We start from the raw sequence: 16,879 nt of genomic DNA, 5'->3' as shown, positions 1-16,879 counted from the left end.
CATCCTCTGCCCCCAACAGTGATACTATAGTAACATTTTTATACCTTGAATCCTGTATTCTTTAAAACAGTGGTAAGATGGAGTGATACAATGAAATAATCGACGCTATTGTCGACGTGATAGCTGTAATGTAAAGGACTAGAATTAAAAATAATGTAATGTTTTGCTAGAAATATTAATCAAACAACCGTGATAACATTGGAATAAGATGACACGGCTGAACTATTTAATCAATTTAAAAATCATATTTCAAACTCTGTTTAAGTTAGCGACAATCATGTAGTTATTGCAGCTAACGAGAAATCTGGGTACCATGTTTGACATAAAAGTAAATAATATACACCCACTATTATCATGTCTTTAATTCTAGCCGAAACATTCCGCTTTGAGAATCCTGAATACACAGTCGGTGAAAATTGCGGTGTATTACGTGTCAATATCATACGTTCCGGGCTTGCTGGAGAAGGAACAACTTTACGTAAGTTTGAATGAAAGTTCTAATGTGAAATATCAATGAGCCCCAATTAAGATCTACCTTATAAATATTTGGTCAAAACTTTGACTTCATAAGAATACTGGCAACCCAGGATAAAGATCGGTTACCTTTGAACACTTGACCCCAAAATTAGGTAATACACTCACAAAATATTAGTACAAAGCTTGGATCACAATGAACTACGCAAAGCGATACCCGGGGGTACTCAAGTTTGGTTTTGGTAGGGACGTGCCGCTGAGAATTTGAAAGTGGACCCATAAATATACCAATTTTTCAAGAAATTTGGACCCATTGATATACCAAAAGTCAAAATTTTCGGCCGAATTTAACCCAAATTGTCCTAGTTTTTACCAATTTTCCCAAAATTTTGGCTAAATTAACGAAAAATTGGGCTATTTTCCGAAAACATTTTGAAAATTTTGAAAAAAGGACCCATTCATATACCAAAATAGGCTTTGAAAAAGGGGTCATTGATATACCAAAAGGCTGAAAATGCTACCCATATTTGCGGCACGTCCCCGTATGGTCATTTGTACTGAGTACCCCCCGGGCGATACCTGACTGGTAAAAACTGGGCATCCCTAACAACATCTATGTGTCATTATAGGCATTTCCACATCAGACACTGGAGCAACCTTCCCACAGGATTTCTCGCCATCAGACGCCATTGTGACCTTTAGAGGTGAACAGGAAGTGGAATCCGTGACCTTTGACATCGTAGGAGATTCTGCCGTGGAAGGGTCTGAAACTTTCTCGTTGACGTTAAGTAAACTGAGTGGTTCTGGTACAATTGAACAACCTGGAAATGTGGCAGTTGTTACCATTCAAGATCAAATAGGTAACTGACACAAGTTGGTCCGTGGACATTTTATAACAAACGCACTTAGATCTTAATTATTTATTTATTTATTTATTTATTTACAACATGTTTACCCAGGGTAGCCCGATTCAGCCGAAGCTGGTCTAACACGGGGCCCTGCAAAATACATAAAGGAATATAATTATAAAGAATTACAAAGAATATAATTATACAATTTACAACTCAAAAGATACATTAAAAGAATATTAACGAGGGCATGTACATGTTTGATGATCCAAATAGCTCAATTTACATTTAAATTTAAAATATCTGTAATAATTATGATCCCGGGGAAGAATTTCAATGCCGACATTGCCCCCCCCCTTCAACCTGCCAAACATTGCTTGTCCCTCTCTCTACCTGCCAAAAGAAATTCTTGCTCCCCTCGACTTGCCAACAAGCCCCCCCCCCCCCTATGTTTTTTACCCTCCAAACAGGGCTCATAATTATTGCACAGCCCCTTACCGTGCCTTAAAGTATATGTAACATTTCACAGCTTTTTTAGCCAAATCAATGGCAATAACTATATGTCATGTAGCACAACCCATGTAGTGACACAAATGTTACTTTAAGGGACTAAATGAACGCACATATATACATAATATAATTGTTATGAAAATTAATGACTCATCTTGACCATTAACAGTAACCTACTTAAAAAAGATTGGAAAAAACAAGTTGTAAAGTGACAATGTAAACGTATTCTTCAATATCAGTAGTACAACATAAAATTGACTATGTTCATTTTCAGGTACATTTTCATTTGAATCGGATCAAATGGATACGACAGAGTCCATAGGAACACTGCGCATTCCAATCAGCCGTTCTATAGACTCATGTGCGACCGCTACAACCATACGTGAGTGACATTCTTTGTCTAAGTTGTCTACATACATGTTTAGTTCAATACATGAGTAAAAGAGTAAAAAAGATGTAGATTATTATAAAGAGCAACGGATTTATATAGCACAATCCGCCGACATAAAAACTAGGACCCATAGGCAGGTGCGTTCATGTCCTGTTTTAGAGTCATCCTTTCAATTAGCGTGCAGAGGATGATTTAAGGAAGCCCCATCATGCACTGTAAAAGTGTTATCACTAGAGTTTCAACTGCCACTTTATTTTTCAAATCCCATTGAACTCTGTACAAAAGATGTTGTTTTAGAATTGCCCGGGTGTCATTATTACTTGGTCGATTTCAGATCTAAAGTGATGTATGCATGAAGGATAATTCACACCTTCTGTAGATAACATAAAATGTGAAATCGACCAACTTTTGAAGGTGTTTTTATTGTAAATATATCTGTCCAAATTCAAATTTAACCATGCACGTGTGTAAGCAGTGGGCGGGCAGTGGTGCCATGTTCACTCACACAGCTGTGCTAACCGCAAGACTTGTTGGGAAGTGCTTAAATCATCCTCTCTGATTAGCGTGTATGCATTGTGTATTTTTCATCATGGACCAGGCCCGTAGCCGCGGTTTGTAGTTGCATGTGAAGTGCTGGGTTTGACCTGGTCATGCACACGATATCCACCAAAATGTCTACTCTATCGTGAAGTTTCACACAGGGTCACTTTTAAGGGAACATTTTCAAAATAGGATCAACAAACTCCAGGGGGTATAGTCCACAGCTAAAGTTTCGATGCATTTAAGTGTTTTTTGCATTCATTGTGTACGTTCTGCAACCCTATCCACCCCACCCCACACAAATCATGGCTACAGGTCTGACAGTGATAGATAACGTTTGGAGCGCGCATTGAGCAGCTTTATTAAAGCCATTATGTGATTTGCTCCACAGCGACGACCTCAATTTTTCTCGAATTTCTACTTTTTGCATTATTTCAATGCCCAATAGTGTCTACCACGTGAAAGGCTAAGCCTAAAGTCCCTGAATTACATTAAAATTTAGGTTTTTATATTCCAACCGGAGATCTCCTGTTTTATTCCGAGTTCACTGATCGAGTGATGGTTAGCACGTTTCGTGTATGTGAGCTCATGTGTATCATTGAATCAGTGACGCATACTGTGTGCATTTCGCTATTCGTCTTACGTCTTATTTCCCGATATTACGATTACCTTATTTGTTTGGCTCGAAATTAAAAAGGGACAATGTGATCAGTGAAAACTAACATTTAAATACGAATCTATTATTTATGCAAATCACATATTATTGCTTCAACTGCTTTATTCATGTTCCAGGTGTATCCACACTAGACGGAGAAGCAAAAGCCATTCGGGATTACACTAAGTTTACTGATCGTATCGTGATGTTTAGGGAGGGACAGGTGACGTCATATGTTGACATCGACATTGTGGATGATAATTTGATTGAAAAGGACGAAGATCTTATTGTCAGGATAACGAGTGGTGACATTCAAGTTGGAACTGGGGAAATTCGGGTGATAATACATGACAATGACGGTGAATATACATATTAGTAATAAACTGAGCTCAAAAAGAAACTTATAATTTTTTACAACTTTTGAATCACAAGGTCATATCTTAAGTGTAAATATAGTTAACCACCATACGATTTGAAAATATTTCGGAAGAAGGGGGTAGGCAAATTTGTTTCATATGAAGTCCCTGACTACCTTTAGGTATACCAACATCAATGGTGGGCATTAAAAATTCTAAGTGTTTCTAGATTATTTTTTACAAAACCTTTGATTTTCGTGAATTTAACGCCTCTGAAACACACTCTTAAAATCAAGAACAAAGACATATGGCACTGCTAACATGTAGAAGTTAGTATTTTCACATCCATTTTTTGTCAGTATATAGCTAACACATTACTTGTCATATTTCATGAAAAAAGGGATTTGCAGTGTTTCTAGTTTTTAATAGAAAGAACGTTATTTTTCTATTTTTCCTAATTTTTAGGTCAAAAAGTGATGTTTCAAATGCCTGCTGTTCTCTGCTGGACAGCCATGCTGGTGTTACCTTGTATCTTGGTTATAACAAACAGGCATAGCCCCTCACAGTTGTAAAATAAAATCGTTGTGTTTTGGTTTTTTGGTTATAAAAACACCGCGTCAAAAATCATAGAAAATTTCAAAATATCCAATTCTTATTTATACAGGATCGTCCGGAGTTTGTCAAAAATATTATAAAGCTTTCATGAATGAAGATTGGATCTATTTCAAAATGTTCAACAGCAAACCTCAACTAGTTTTAACAAGTTTGTTGATTAGTGTTTCTAGTTTAATAGCACTTTAAAGTCAGAAGTAATTAGGTCTATTGGTATAATAACATTCAAAATGGCTTAAACCAGAATGGATTAGTGGATTGCATTCAAATAATAATAATAAATAATAATATTCAAATATCATAATTCAAATCAAAGTCAAGTTTATTTTACAAGAAACATTTACTATCAATGTGTTTTAATATCTAAAATAGCTTAAAATTACAGTGTTTCTGGATTGAAATAATACTTCTAATTCAGGTTGCTTAGCTATTTTGACACTAGTCAGTACAACATAAGCTGACCCTACAAGAGCCATGAAAGGAGGAAATGATGATTCTCGGGTGAAATTAATTACATCTTTTAAAAAATGTGTTTTAATATTAACATTGCAGTGTTTCTAGATGGAAATAATACTTCAACAATAAATTATACCGAATGAACTAATTTAGGTTACTTGGATATTTTGAGTGAAGTTAATTATATTTACATCTTTGGAACCTAGATGTGCATGCTTGTGTATGTGGCCATGCGTTGTGTGACTTTTTGGTCTTTTGGCTGGAGCCCGGACATTTGCGCAGAATTTTTTGCAAAAATGTTGAATTGTTTTAAAATTACTATACCTACATAGGTAAATTATATAGCCACTTAAAGCTTATTAGTAAGAGCTTTATATTGAAACCTTATCTTTTAGTATAGCACAAACACTTCAAATGTTATAGCACCCCGACTAAAACAATGTCAGGGTGGAGTCGGCCCATAATATGCACCTTTGTGTTAATATTAAAGTGACAATCTGTGTTTACCAGTTCAAATTTTCAATTAGACACTTGGGGGTAGGGGTGTTCTCTGTTGGGAGGGGTTGGTTTTAGGGGAACTTGAAATCTTCTTTTGAGGAATTGAGTTTGCTAACCAACTCATTTGGGGGCTCAACCCCCTAATCCCCTTGGTTTTTACAATTTCAATGGACTACATGTCTCTAATGGGGTGGGGGAAATTGTCTGTCATGGTACGGGGAGGGTCCTGGGATGTTTTGGGGGGAAGAGTTTGCAAAGCCTCATGAAGGTAATAATCTTTAAACCAAAAATAAATGAAAGAAAACCATTAATTGATTGATTAATTAACTGGATTATCCCTTCAAATTTCATTTAACAGGTGGGGGGGGGTGTTTTGGCTTCACCAAAATCAGGGTTTGCAGGTTTTTGCCGCAGGTGAAAAAAAACTATGGTTTTAACCACGGTTTTTTCCGCTTGGCAAAAACATTTTTGCCGACAAAAATGACAAACTAAAAAAAGTGATAAATAATTTACTGTTTTCATCTCAAAACTAATTATGAAGTAGCAAAAATAATTTCCTGAGTGTAATCAGGCCAGATTTTGCAATTATACATGACATATTAAGAAATTAAAGGCATGGTTTTTCATTGCTCTCGTAGTGCCGGCACTTACCTGAAAGTGTCATATCAAATTCTAAACGTTTTGCTTTTAAAGATCTTGACGAGACAAAAATATGTTTAATGATTCATTAGTTTAAGTTGTGTGTTACTGTTTATGAGCTTTCTGTGTTAATATTTGACTGACTTTAAAAGTTTTGGCATTTTTGCCGGTTTAAAAAACTGACAAAAACAGGTATTGGCCTTACCCGACCAAAATCATTATAGGGGCTGAGCAATTCTCCAAGCAACCATCTCTATTCCTAAGTTTATGTTTACTGAAGTTCTTGAAAAAAATCTATTCCCATGCCCGTTAAAAGGGAATATTGAGTTTATAAACAATACAAACATTCAAGTTGTTGTAGTGTTTGTAGCATCAACAAGCCACAGTGTTTCTATTTTTGCTTATGTGGGTGCAAATTGTGTTTATTGTACATATACATTATAATAAAAGGTTCCTTTGAAGTTGATGTCCAACCAAAAAAATGAGCATCCAAATTTATCCTTTTGGGCCAAAAAATCATGTTTTAGGGAAAATGTGATTTAAAATTAGATCCAAAATTAGAAATACTGATATTTCATATTTCAGATATTATCAAGATAACTCTATTGACAATCTCATAGTACGAAATCTGGAAGAAGAAAGGAACAGGAGACCAATGATTTATGTTAAGAAACGTGTATTTTTAGTAAGCCGGAAAAAAATTGGTGAACTATGCATTTTTTTAATTAAGCTTTTTTTCTTAAACTAGAAACACTGTGATTGTTTTACTGCATTGGGAGAATAAGTTCATCATAGTAATGTGACAGACTTAATATGAGTGGATTTTGCTGACCCCCTTCTTCCGTCGACCATATAGTTCTTGCCTAATACACACTAAATGGAACATTTAGTTTGTAAACAATGCAAACATTGTTGTAGTGTTTCTAGCATCAGCAAGCCAGAACACAATGTTTTTATTTTTGCTTATGTGGGGCCAAAGTGTGTTGATTGTACCCATAATAAAAGGTTTCTTTGAAGTCGCTGTCCAACCAAAAAAATGAGCATCCAAATTTATCCCTTTTGGGCCAAAAAATCACGTTTTAGGGAAAATGCATCACACTTTTTTTCCAAAATTAGAAACACTAATATTTCATATTTCAGATATTATCAAGATAACTCTATTGACAATCTCATTTTATAATGTTAGTACGAAATCTGAAAGAAGAAAGGAATGGCAGACCGAAATGTTAAGAAACATGTATTTGTAAGCCAGACAAAATTGGTGAAATATGCATAATTTTTAATTTAGCTTTTTTCTAAAAGTAAAAACACTGTGATTTCTTTACTACACTGGGAGAATGAGTTTGTCATAGGAATGTCACAGACCCAATATGAGTGAATTTTGCTGACCCCCTTCTTCCGTCGACCGTGTGGTCCTTATCTATAATTACACTTAAATTACTATCAATCAAAATGAACCAAAATTACACACAGGATTACCTTAATACTCTACTCAAAACACATGTCAGTAACCAAGCAGTTGTCCAACTGACACAACAGCAAAATGCACTGTCATGGGACAGCTTCCTGGACTTCCTTCACTTTCACAGCCCCCAAAAAAATCTGTGAGAATGCACACAAGATCCTTGCACAGATGATAAAACGGTGCTTCTTTCTGCTTTTCATACACTTTTTTAATGAAACAGGGCTGGGCTGTGAATGTGGTCCAGGAAGCTGTCCCATGTCAGTGCATTTTGCTGTTGTGTCAGTTGGATAACTGCTTGGTTACTGACATGTGTTAAGAGTAGAGTATTGAAGTAAATCTGTGTGTAATTTTGGTTCAATTTGATGGACAGGATTTCAAGATATGACCTTGTGAAAAATTATAAGTTTCTTTTTGAGCTCAGTTTAGTTTAGGGACATTTTGCCAGTATAAAATATTTCAATTCTGACATCCAATCCTTGGAACTTTTGCTTTACAAGTTAAATTTAATGACACAGGCGAACATTTTTTAGTCTTTTTAAATTGCCATATATATCCTGCTTTTTAAGGGGGTACTACACCCCTCGATATATTTGTGTCTATTTTTGCATTTTTCTCAAAAACTAATAAAACAGTGGTTACAAAAGTTATGTATATTATAGGAAGGAATTCAATTATTACACTGAATTTCAGTGACCAAAACAAGCGGTTCGTTATTTATGATAAGAAAAGAGGTACCGCTCGAATGTACCACATTTCCTATCATATAAACTGAACCGCTTGTCTTGAGTCACTGAAATTTCAGTGTAGTAATTGGATTCCTTGCCCCAATAGTATACATAACTTTTGTTACCAGTGTGGTATTATTTTTTGAGAAAAATGCAAAAATAGTCACGAATTTACCACAGGGGTGTAGTACCCCCTTAAGTTGTATGTAATTACTGGATTACACTTCAGTAACTAACCCCCCTCAAATATTGGTCATTATTCAAAAACGGGCTATTGTATTACAAATTTGTAAAATGCGTTGAGAGCAGAACTTATTTCTGTGCATTTTGACACCTCATTTGATACTATAGCCCAGAAACAATAAAACATCAGTTTATTTATATAGCGAGGTCCAGATTTGAAAGTTGCACTTGCAAACAATACAAAAACACTTAGATATCATTACTCAGATTTCCTTCCATTGTACAAAATCAATACAATTTACTTTCAAATCTTGGGTTACATTGATTTAAATGTACGCTGTGACGTCAATATTTAGTCAATTGCAACAAATGAGGTGTCAAAATGCGGAGAAGTAAATTCTGCTTCCAACGCATTTTACAGATTTGTAATACAATCACAATTTGAATAATGGTCATTATCTAAGGGGGGTTAGTTACTTTTTTTGAGATGTTTTTATGTATAACACATTTTCCCAAGATAATGTCGTGTGTAAGTTGGGCACTGTTATATATGGATATCAGATTCAGGTGATTTTCTCCATGGGTGTTACAATGCGGCACATCATGTCTGTACTAAGGTTGTAAATATCCATCAGCATCGTCGATGGATTGGGAAGTCTGTGGTTATCACCCTGCTCTTTGGGAAACTGACTGCGAGTTATTTCGCATTTATGGCTCACAGTAAAAATGACCGTCAGCTGTCCCCACCAAAGGCCGGATCATTACAATGGTTCACTACCCAGTTCTAAATGTAAGCAGATCAGTAGTGTTTTGATAACTCAATGCAATATGTACTGATTAAATTTCAGGTGGATATCGCTTTGGAAGTAGCCGGTATGAAGTACCAGAACCTGGTCAATCTGTGACCATCACTATTGAACGAGAAGGCAGCATTATCGAGGCAGCTGAAGCACGTATGTGTACTCAATCTGTTTGCATTAAATTAGGAGAACAGTAGTTTGATTACAATGACTTTCATATTACATTTTTGGGGTTAAGATGTTGTACGTGTAACCTCTCTGGTCATTTCAGTCCATTACGAAATCAAATTGCAATATTATGAGAGATCAACACAATGGAAGGATGGCCATAGCAGATCTAAGCAGGACAGAACTATGACTGGTCGTGTCCATATGGATGTTGAACTTTAAGGTGTAATTTAGGGATTCAAACCCGTTTGGACATACTTGGAGTCTCGTCCCCTAAAGAAATTCGAGTTGGCGTACCGCAAAAGAGGGAGTGTCAATTGAACCGGGCAATTGAAATGATGAAGTGGACACGATTTTTCGTCATTGACCTGGGTCTAATATAAACGTATAACGTAAAACCTCGTCTACAAACATAGTGTTTTTGATGAAAGCTAAGTTCATACGAAACTAGCGTAAATATGCCAATACAAAAGATTGGTCTTACAATAATACTTGTTCGTATATGCTTGGATCTGTCATTTATTTGCTCAAACTCCATAATGGCACCGGGATTAATTTAGCATTCATCAGAAGCACTCTATGTGGTTGCAGACGAGGTTTTACGGTATTTAAGAACCCGGTTTAACAATATTAATACGATATTAATTTAAACTTAAGTTATGAAAGACTTTGCTAGTCAGCACTTCCGGTATACACTCCAATGATGTGGCGCTTGGGATGACGACGCCTTTATTATACAACACGTCAAACTTTCCGCCCCTCTGGACACGACCAGTGAAATTAAAACGTAATTTAAATCAGTTATGTCTTTGTCCACCTAGGAGTCGAAACCATACCCTTTAAAGGAGACGCTCTTGCAACCCAGGACTATACCCCTATATCCAACCATATAGTGGAATTTGAAGCCTCTGAGGCACAAGCGACATTTATCGTGACTATCCTTGATGATGAGTTGAGTGAGAATAATGAGGAATTCTATGTAAGGATCGTGAGTGTGACTGATGGGAGGGTGGCCAATCCAGATGAAGCTACCGTTGTAATCCTCGATGATGATAGTGGTAGACGAACCAGTGGTAAGTACTTGGGGTGGGCAGTAATCGACTTACATAAAAAAAAAAACAAGCAAAACACGTGGAAAACGTGCCACGTTTGGCAGAGGAACCAAAAGACAATTACTTGTCGAATCCACACTTGTGTCAGACGCAGTGACTAATATTCCTCGGCAACTACAATTTACCGCAACGGAAGAAAATATTGATATGTATCAATCAGTTACCATAGGATATTAAATAAAAGGCACTAAACTTAATGCCCACGTGACCCATGGGCGCCGCCATACCAAGATCACCAAGTGGTCAGTATATATGTGCTCAAGAACTAAAAGTTTTGGTCGACGGAAAAAAGTTATCGACGGAAACTCTTACAATAATACTACAAAGTTGCCAAAAAATGACAAATTTGCTAGAAAATTTGGACATGCATCCCGCGTTTCCAATTGAAATACACAGGAAGGCCCCTGCTGTGCCAAAGGTCACTTTTCCAGACATCCTGTCTAGACGATGTAATGTCTGCGCCCATGTGGTCACGTGGGCATTAAATTAAGTGCCTTCATTTAAATGCCCTAAGACGACTGTCAATTGAGCGGATAATCACAGCTGTTGAGAACCTAATCTGAATGCTATGTCAGATAATTGAAAATCGCTACGAACGACAAAACACGCTAGCGGAAGTATTAGCCATGATTTAATCATTACAACCATGACCAGGAACCAATGCAATAGAATACAGAGTATTGATACTTAAGAATACAAACAAGGGGAGAGGCTTACGCATCATACACTGGAACATAAAAACATTCAAACATTAAAAACTAGCGCACGAGATCAAATCAATGATGCTTAATCGTTATTCTTAATATATCAATATACAGGGGAAAGAAGAATTACGCACACTAGTTAGCACAATCAACAGTGCCCCCCGTCAGAACTCTCGTCACTCCCCTGTTGCCCCCCAGTAAAAACCAAAATTGGTTGATTTTGCACCCCCCCACTGAAATTCACTTTGCCCCCTCAATGCCACCCCTCCGAAAAAAATATTTTTGGCGCCGCCACTGACAATCAAACAAGTCATGAATTTACAAATGGAAAAATGACATGCATAGGCAGACATATCAGTGTAAAAAACCTGACTGTGCGGGGACTTGAACTCCAGACCTCTCAGTTTTAATAAAACTTTTCATTTCTTTTCAGGATTATCAGTCGAAGCTATCGTTGGCATATCAGTAGGGGGCGGTGTGTTAATATTTATTCTGTTTATCACTATCGTTATCGGGTGCTGTTGCGTCTTGAATCGACGTGTGCCGCAAATAGATCCCCGTGCTCCTTTGCGTTATGGAAGAGAGACAGCTGTCACCTACAACCCTTATGATGTGTACTTTACACCGAGGGTAAGAATGATTCGTGAGATTTTGGTGCAAGTATATGCAAGTTTGGTTTTTGGTACCAGTGCACCAAACACTCAATTCTTTGTATTCACATTTTTATCATTATTGTCATCGTCACCAGTACGGTGAGCATAACAATAATGGTTTTGAATTAAATCAAATACTGGAACTTACATTTTTTGCAACTTGATACGTTGCGTCTGAAACCATAAGACTTCATCAGGTAACTTACCCGCTGGGCTGACACTGACACTTTGATGATGGTTATTATCATAGTGCACGGTTAAAGTCATTATCATCATCATCATCATCATCATCATCATCATCATCATCATCATCATCATCATCATCATCATCGATAACATCATTGTTATGTATCAACCTCATTCTAGATTATATCTTTTTTTTTCATTTTGTTGCTGTTGCTGTTGCAGGATCCTTTGACGTACAGAAGATAAACACGTCATTATACATTCGTTATGAATTCGACAAAGAGACGAATAATGGTTTACTATAAACCGCCCATGTCTGAAATGCTACATGCGATTCGCCGAGCGCGAGTAGCGACCAAACTTTTGTATTCATTCCGTCAGTAAATTGCGACACTGCTTTTTTTTTTTGCCTTTAAGACGGTTAATACTTGCTTCTATTCGGCAATCTACCGTGATCACTGATCACAACAACATGTATGACCATAAATAATTGCTGCCAACATGCATTTTTATCATGCTCTCTCTGCACGTATTCCTGCTATTATATCGGACAGCGGACAAGTTTCAGCAAGAGGATGCAAGACACTACAATCCCGGAAAAAATGTGTTCGAACACCCACTGTAATTCCTATGTTCTTCTTAGCATAGTGCGCACGCTATATGAGTCACTGGAAACTAAGAATTATAATAGTGTTGTCTCAATGTTCATCTTATGCATGCCCCCTCCCCTTTCCCCACCAAACAATGTTGGGAGAAGATATGGTGAAGATTAGCATATTGGACATGCCAACATTGTACGGGGTAGAAGGGGACCATTTCAATAAGGCCCTAAAAGTGTTCGAACAAATATTTCTAAGATTGTCTGAGGAATTCCAAAATCAGTTCTTGCTTCTTCACATTTGGGTTCACAACTTCAGATCCAGTAGAGCGATTGAAATGAAACTTAGACATGTTAGTTTATATACATTAAGGAACATAGGGAATGAAAAATATTACATTACATTCATAAATATTTCAGGGATCGGTCACTTTAAACATATATTTTCATCAAATTTTGACTAAGTTAAGTCGAATAACACGTAGAATACCTTATACATAGCCCCAAACATTTTAAAACATAGCAATTTGGATAGTTAAAAGTTGATAATCTTTTGGAAAATCATTCACCACCTTTTATAGTTGCTATGACACTAAGGGCACTGTCAAGCAAACATCACACGGATGTGGGATGCAAATTTATCATAGTTATCTGCAGTAGATAGCAAAATAATGCAACGGCATCTACCAACTTAAGTCCATTGCTTTCCCAAACTTCTCCTTCCAAACCAGTAATTCCCGACCCCACGAAAGTATACCTCAAAGAATTCAAGCAAATACAAAGAAAAACAACAAGAAATCATTAAAGACGACCCCCCCCCCAATAGATGAAAGAAGCAAAGAAAGGAAACCAAAACAAAATAGCAAAGAAAACACTGAAAAGAAATAAAAGAAGATAAAACAAACAATCAAACTAAAAAGAAAACCATGAATTAAAAAAGAAGGAGGAATAAAAAGTAATAAAAAGTGCAAATGTCCCTTGCTGGTCAATATGTTTCAAGTTCAAGACCAATTGCACATTAAAAGACACACATGCGCAATGTATATGACACATAGATCAATTTTAACTGACATATTTTAATGATTGGTATGCAAGTTCGGTTGTTTTTTTATGATTGCCATTATATTTGATTGGAATAAAAGAAAATATAAACACTTAATATATGCTGTCTTCTGATTAAACAAACACCGATCATTATAAGTATGATATATAATGACCTTTATTATTAGGCCTATATGCAATCTCACATGGGCAAAGTTCATTAAAACATGATTTGCGTTGTATCTTCTGTGGGTATAACAATATGTACACTGAAAGTGTGAAACCCTATTTATGGTAAAGGTGAATCGTTGCTCATCTCCCCATTGAAAACACACAGTATGCACGGTTGACCACAAAACATAAAGATTAATAAGATTTACTTTTCTATTATATGGTAAATCGATGGCTAGCGTGCTTGTCTATGTGTGTAAATCATTACGAATTACCATTTGACCATCCTAATCATGGTGTATTTAAAATGTTTAATACAACACAATTTCACACATTAGGCTAAATTTCTTAAATGTTGGTCAAGTGACGTTTTTATTATAAACTATTTTTAAAACCATAAATGTGCGTATCCGATGCGTATCTCTCCCTTCCTATCACTCGCTCTCTCCCCTCGTTCTCGACCCCCCCCCATTTACCGTACAGTGGTACTGTGTGACATTTAAATAAATAACATTGAATTTACGAGTAATGTTTATTTTATTTTAGCTGAAGATAAATTTTTAATCCCTCCTCTAAGTTTATTATGTACATATGCGCAAATATCATAGCACATAAACCATTAAGGCATGTATTTGTGTGTACAAAACGCTATATTAAATCTATGGTAACTGACCGCTATCCAAATATTCATTGATTTCCTCTATATTTAGTGAGATGATAGCAAATCATGTTTCTGACATGTGTGCCAAATTGCATTAAGATCGATGGCGTAACTGCAGAGTTATTGTCCAAAAACTAAAATCAGATGATTTTGCTAAGCAATTTTGTAGACATGTCTGAGGAATTCCAAAATCAGTTCTTGCTTCTTCACATTTGGGTTCACAACTTCAGATCCAGTAGAGCGATTGAAATGAAACTTAGACATGTTAGTTTATATACATTAAGGAACATAGGGAATGAAAAATATTACATTACATTCATAAATATTTCAGGGATCGGTCACTTTAAACATATATTTTCATCAAATTTTGACTAAGTTAAGTCGAATAACACGTAGAATACCTTATACATAGCCCCAAACATTTTAAAACATAGCAATTTGGATAGTTAAAAAGTTGATAATCTTTTTGGAAAATCATTCACCACCTTTTATAGTTGCTATGACACTAAGGGCACCGTCAAGCAAACATCACACGGATGTGGGATGCAAATTTATCATAGTTATCTGCAGTAGATAGCAAAATAATGCAACGGCATCTACCAACTTAAGTCCATTGCTTTCCCAAACTTCTCCTTCCAAACCAGTAATTCCCGACCCCACGAAAGTATACCTCAAAGAATTCAAGCAAATACAAAGAAAAACAACAAGAAATCATTAAAGACGACCCCCCCCCCAATAGATGAAAGAAGCAAAGAAAGGAAACCAAAACAAAATAGCAAAGAAAACACTGAAAAGAAATAAAAGAAGATAAAACAAACAATCAAACTAAAAAGAAAACCATGAATTAAAAAAAGAAGGAGGAATAAAAAGTAATAAAAGTGCAAATGTCCCTTGCTGGTCAATATGTTTCAAGTTCAAGACCAATTGCACATTAAAAGACACACATGCGCAATGTATATGACACATAGATCAATTTTAACTGACATATTTTAATGATTGGTATGCAAGTTCGGTTTTTTTTTATGATTGCCATTATATTTGATTGGAATAAAAGAAAATATAAACTCTTAATATATGCTGTCTTCTGATTAAACAAACACCGATCATTATAAGTATGATATATAATGACCTTTATTATTAGGCCTATATGCAATCTCACATGGGCAAAGTTCATTAAAACATGATTTGCGTTGTATCTTCTGTGGGTATAACAATATGTACACTGAAAGTGTGAAACCCTATTTATGGTAAAGGTGAATCGTTGCTCATCTCCCCATTGAAAACACACAGTATGCACGGTTGACCACAAAACATAAAGATTAATAAGATTTACTTTTCTATTATATGGTAAATCGATGGCTAGCGTGCTTGTCTATGTGTGTAAATCATTACGAATTACCATTTGACCATCCTAATCATGGTGTATTTAAAATGTTTAATACAACACAATTTCACACATTAGGCTAAATTTCTTAAATGTTGGTCAAGTGACGTTTTTATTATAAACTATTTTTAAAACCATAAATGTGCGTATCCGATGCGTATCTCTCCTTCCTATCACTCGCTCTCTCTCCCTCGTTCTCGACCCCCCCCATTTACCGTACAGTGGTACTGTGTGACATTTAAATAAATAACATTGAATTTACGAGTAATGTTTATTTTTATTTTTAGCTGAAGATAAATTTTTAATCCCTCCTCTAAGTTTATTATGTACATATGCGCAAATATCATAGCACATAAACCATTAAGGCATGTATTTGTGTGTACAAAACGCTATATTAAATCTATGGTAACTGACCGCTATCCAAATATTCATTGATTTCCTCCATATTTAGTGAGATGATAGCAAATCATGTTTCTGACATGTGTGCCAAATTGCATTAAGATCGATGGCGTAACTGCAGTGTTATTGTCCAAAAACTAACATCAGATGATTTTGCTAAGCAATTTTGTAGACAATCCCGGACAAAATGTGTTCGAACACCCACTGTAATTCCTATGTTCTTCTTAGCATAGTGCGCACGCTATATGAGTCACTGGAAACTAAGAATTATAATAGTGTTGTCTCAATGTTCATCTTATGCATGCCCCCTCCCCTTTCCCCACCAAACAATGTTGGGAGAAGATATGGTGAAGATTAGCATATTGGACATGCCAACATTGTACGGGGTAGAAGGGGGACCATTTCCAATAAGGCCCTAAAAGTGTTCGAACAAATATTTCTAAGATTGTCTGAGGAATTCCAAAATCAGTTCTTGCTTCTTCACATTTGGGTTCACAACTTCAGATCCAGTAGAGCGATTGAAATGAAACTTAGACATGTTAGTTTATATACATTAAGGAACATAGGGAATGAAAAATATTACATTACATTCATAAATATTTCAGGGATCGGTCACTTTAAACATATATTTTCATCAAATTTTGACTAAG

General features: G+C 35.9%; 2 protein-coding genes across 2 annotated transcripts; both read left to right on the top strand.

Annotated features, from left to right (window-relative positions):
- Window positions 1-354: 354 nt before the first annotated feature.
- On the top strand, window positions 355-2,222 carry LOC140161862 (sodium/calcium exchanger Calx-like). Its single transcript, XM_072185157.1, has 3 exons — window positions 355-478; window positions 1,104-1,334; window positions 2,107-2,222. The coding sequence occupies exons 1-3, from the start codon at window positions 355-357 to the stop codon at window positions 2,220-2,222; spliced, it is 471 nt and encodes a 156-aa protein (XP_072041258.1).
- A 1,353-nt stretch (window positions 2,223-3,575) lies between these two features.
- Window positions 3,576-12,279, top strand: LOC140162202 (adhesion G-protein coupled receptor V1-like). Its single transcript, XM_072185461.1, has 5 exons — window positions 3,576-3,777; window positions 9,201-9,305; window positions 10,142-10,393; window positions 11,570-11,766; window positions 12,198-12,279. Exons 1-5 carry the CDS (start codon window positions 3,624-3,626, stop codon window positions 12,219-12,221), a joined length of 732 nt encoding a protein of 243 aa, XP_072041562.1. The 5' UTR covers window positions 3,576-3,623; the 3' UTR covers window positions 12,222-12,279.
- The last annotated feature ends 4,600 nt before the right edge of the window (window positions 12,280-16,879 follow it).

The sequence above is a fragment of the Amphiura filiformis genome, chromosome 10 (genome assembly GCF_039555335.1).
Source record: "Amphiura filiformis chromosome 10, Afil_fr2py, whole genome shotgun sequence".
Lineage (NCBI taxonomy): Eukaryota > Metazoa > Echinodermata > Ophiuroidea > Amphilepidida > Amphiuridae > Amphiura > Amphiura filiformis.
This window is presented reverse-complemented; position numbering and strand designations above follow the sequence as displayed.

Excerpts from the sequence above, each read along its gene's own strand:
- LOC140161862 (XM_072185157.1), top strand. The coding sequence starts at position 355 with ATGTCTTTAATTCTAGCCGAAACATTCCGCTTTGAGAATCCTGAATAC. Across the intron at positions 479-1,103 it reads TGGAGAAGGAACAACTTTAC|GCATTTCCACATCAGACACT; the intron begins GTAAGTTTGAAT and ends GTGTCATTATAG. Across the intron at positions 1,335-2,106 it reads TACCATTCAAGATCAAATAG|GTACATTTTCATTTGAATCG; the intron begins GTAACTGACACA and ends GTTCATTTTCAG.
- LOC140162202 (XM_072185461.1), top strand. The coding sequence starts at position 3,624 with ATGTTTAGGGAGGGACAGGTGACGTCATATGTTGACATCGACATTGTG. Across the intron at positions 10,394-11,569 it reads TAGTGGTAGACGAACCAGTG|GATTATCAGTCGAAGCTATC; the intron begins GTAAGTACTTGG and ends ATTTCTTTTCAG. Across the intron at positions 11,767-12,197 it reads ATGTGTACTTTACACCGAGG|GATCCTTTGACGTACAGAAG; the intron begins GTAAGAATGATT and ends TTGCTGTTGCAG.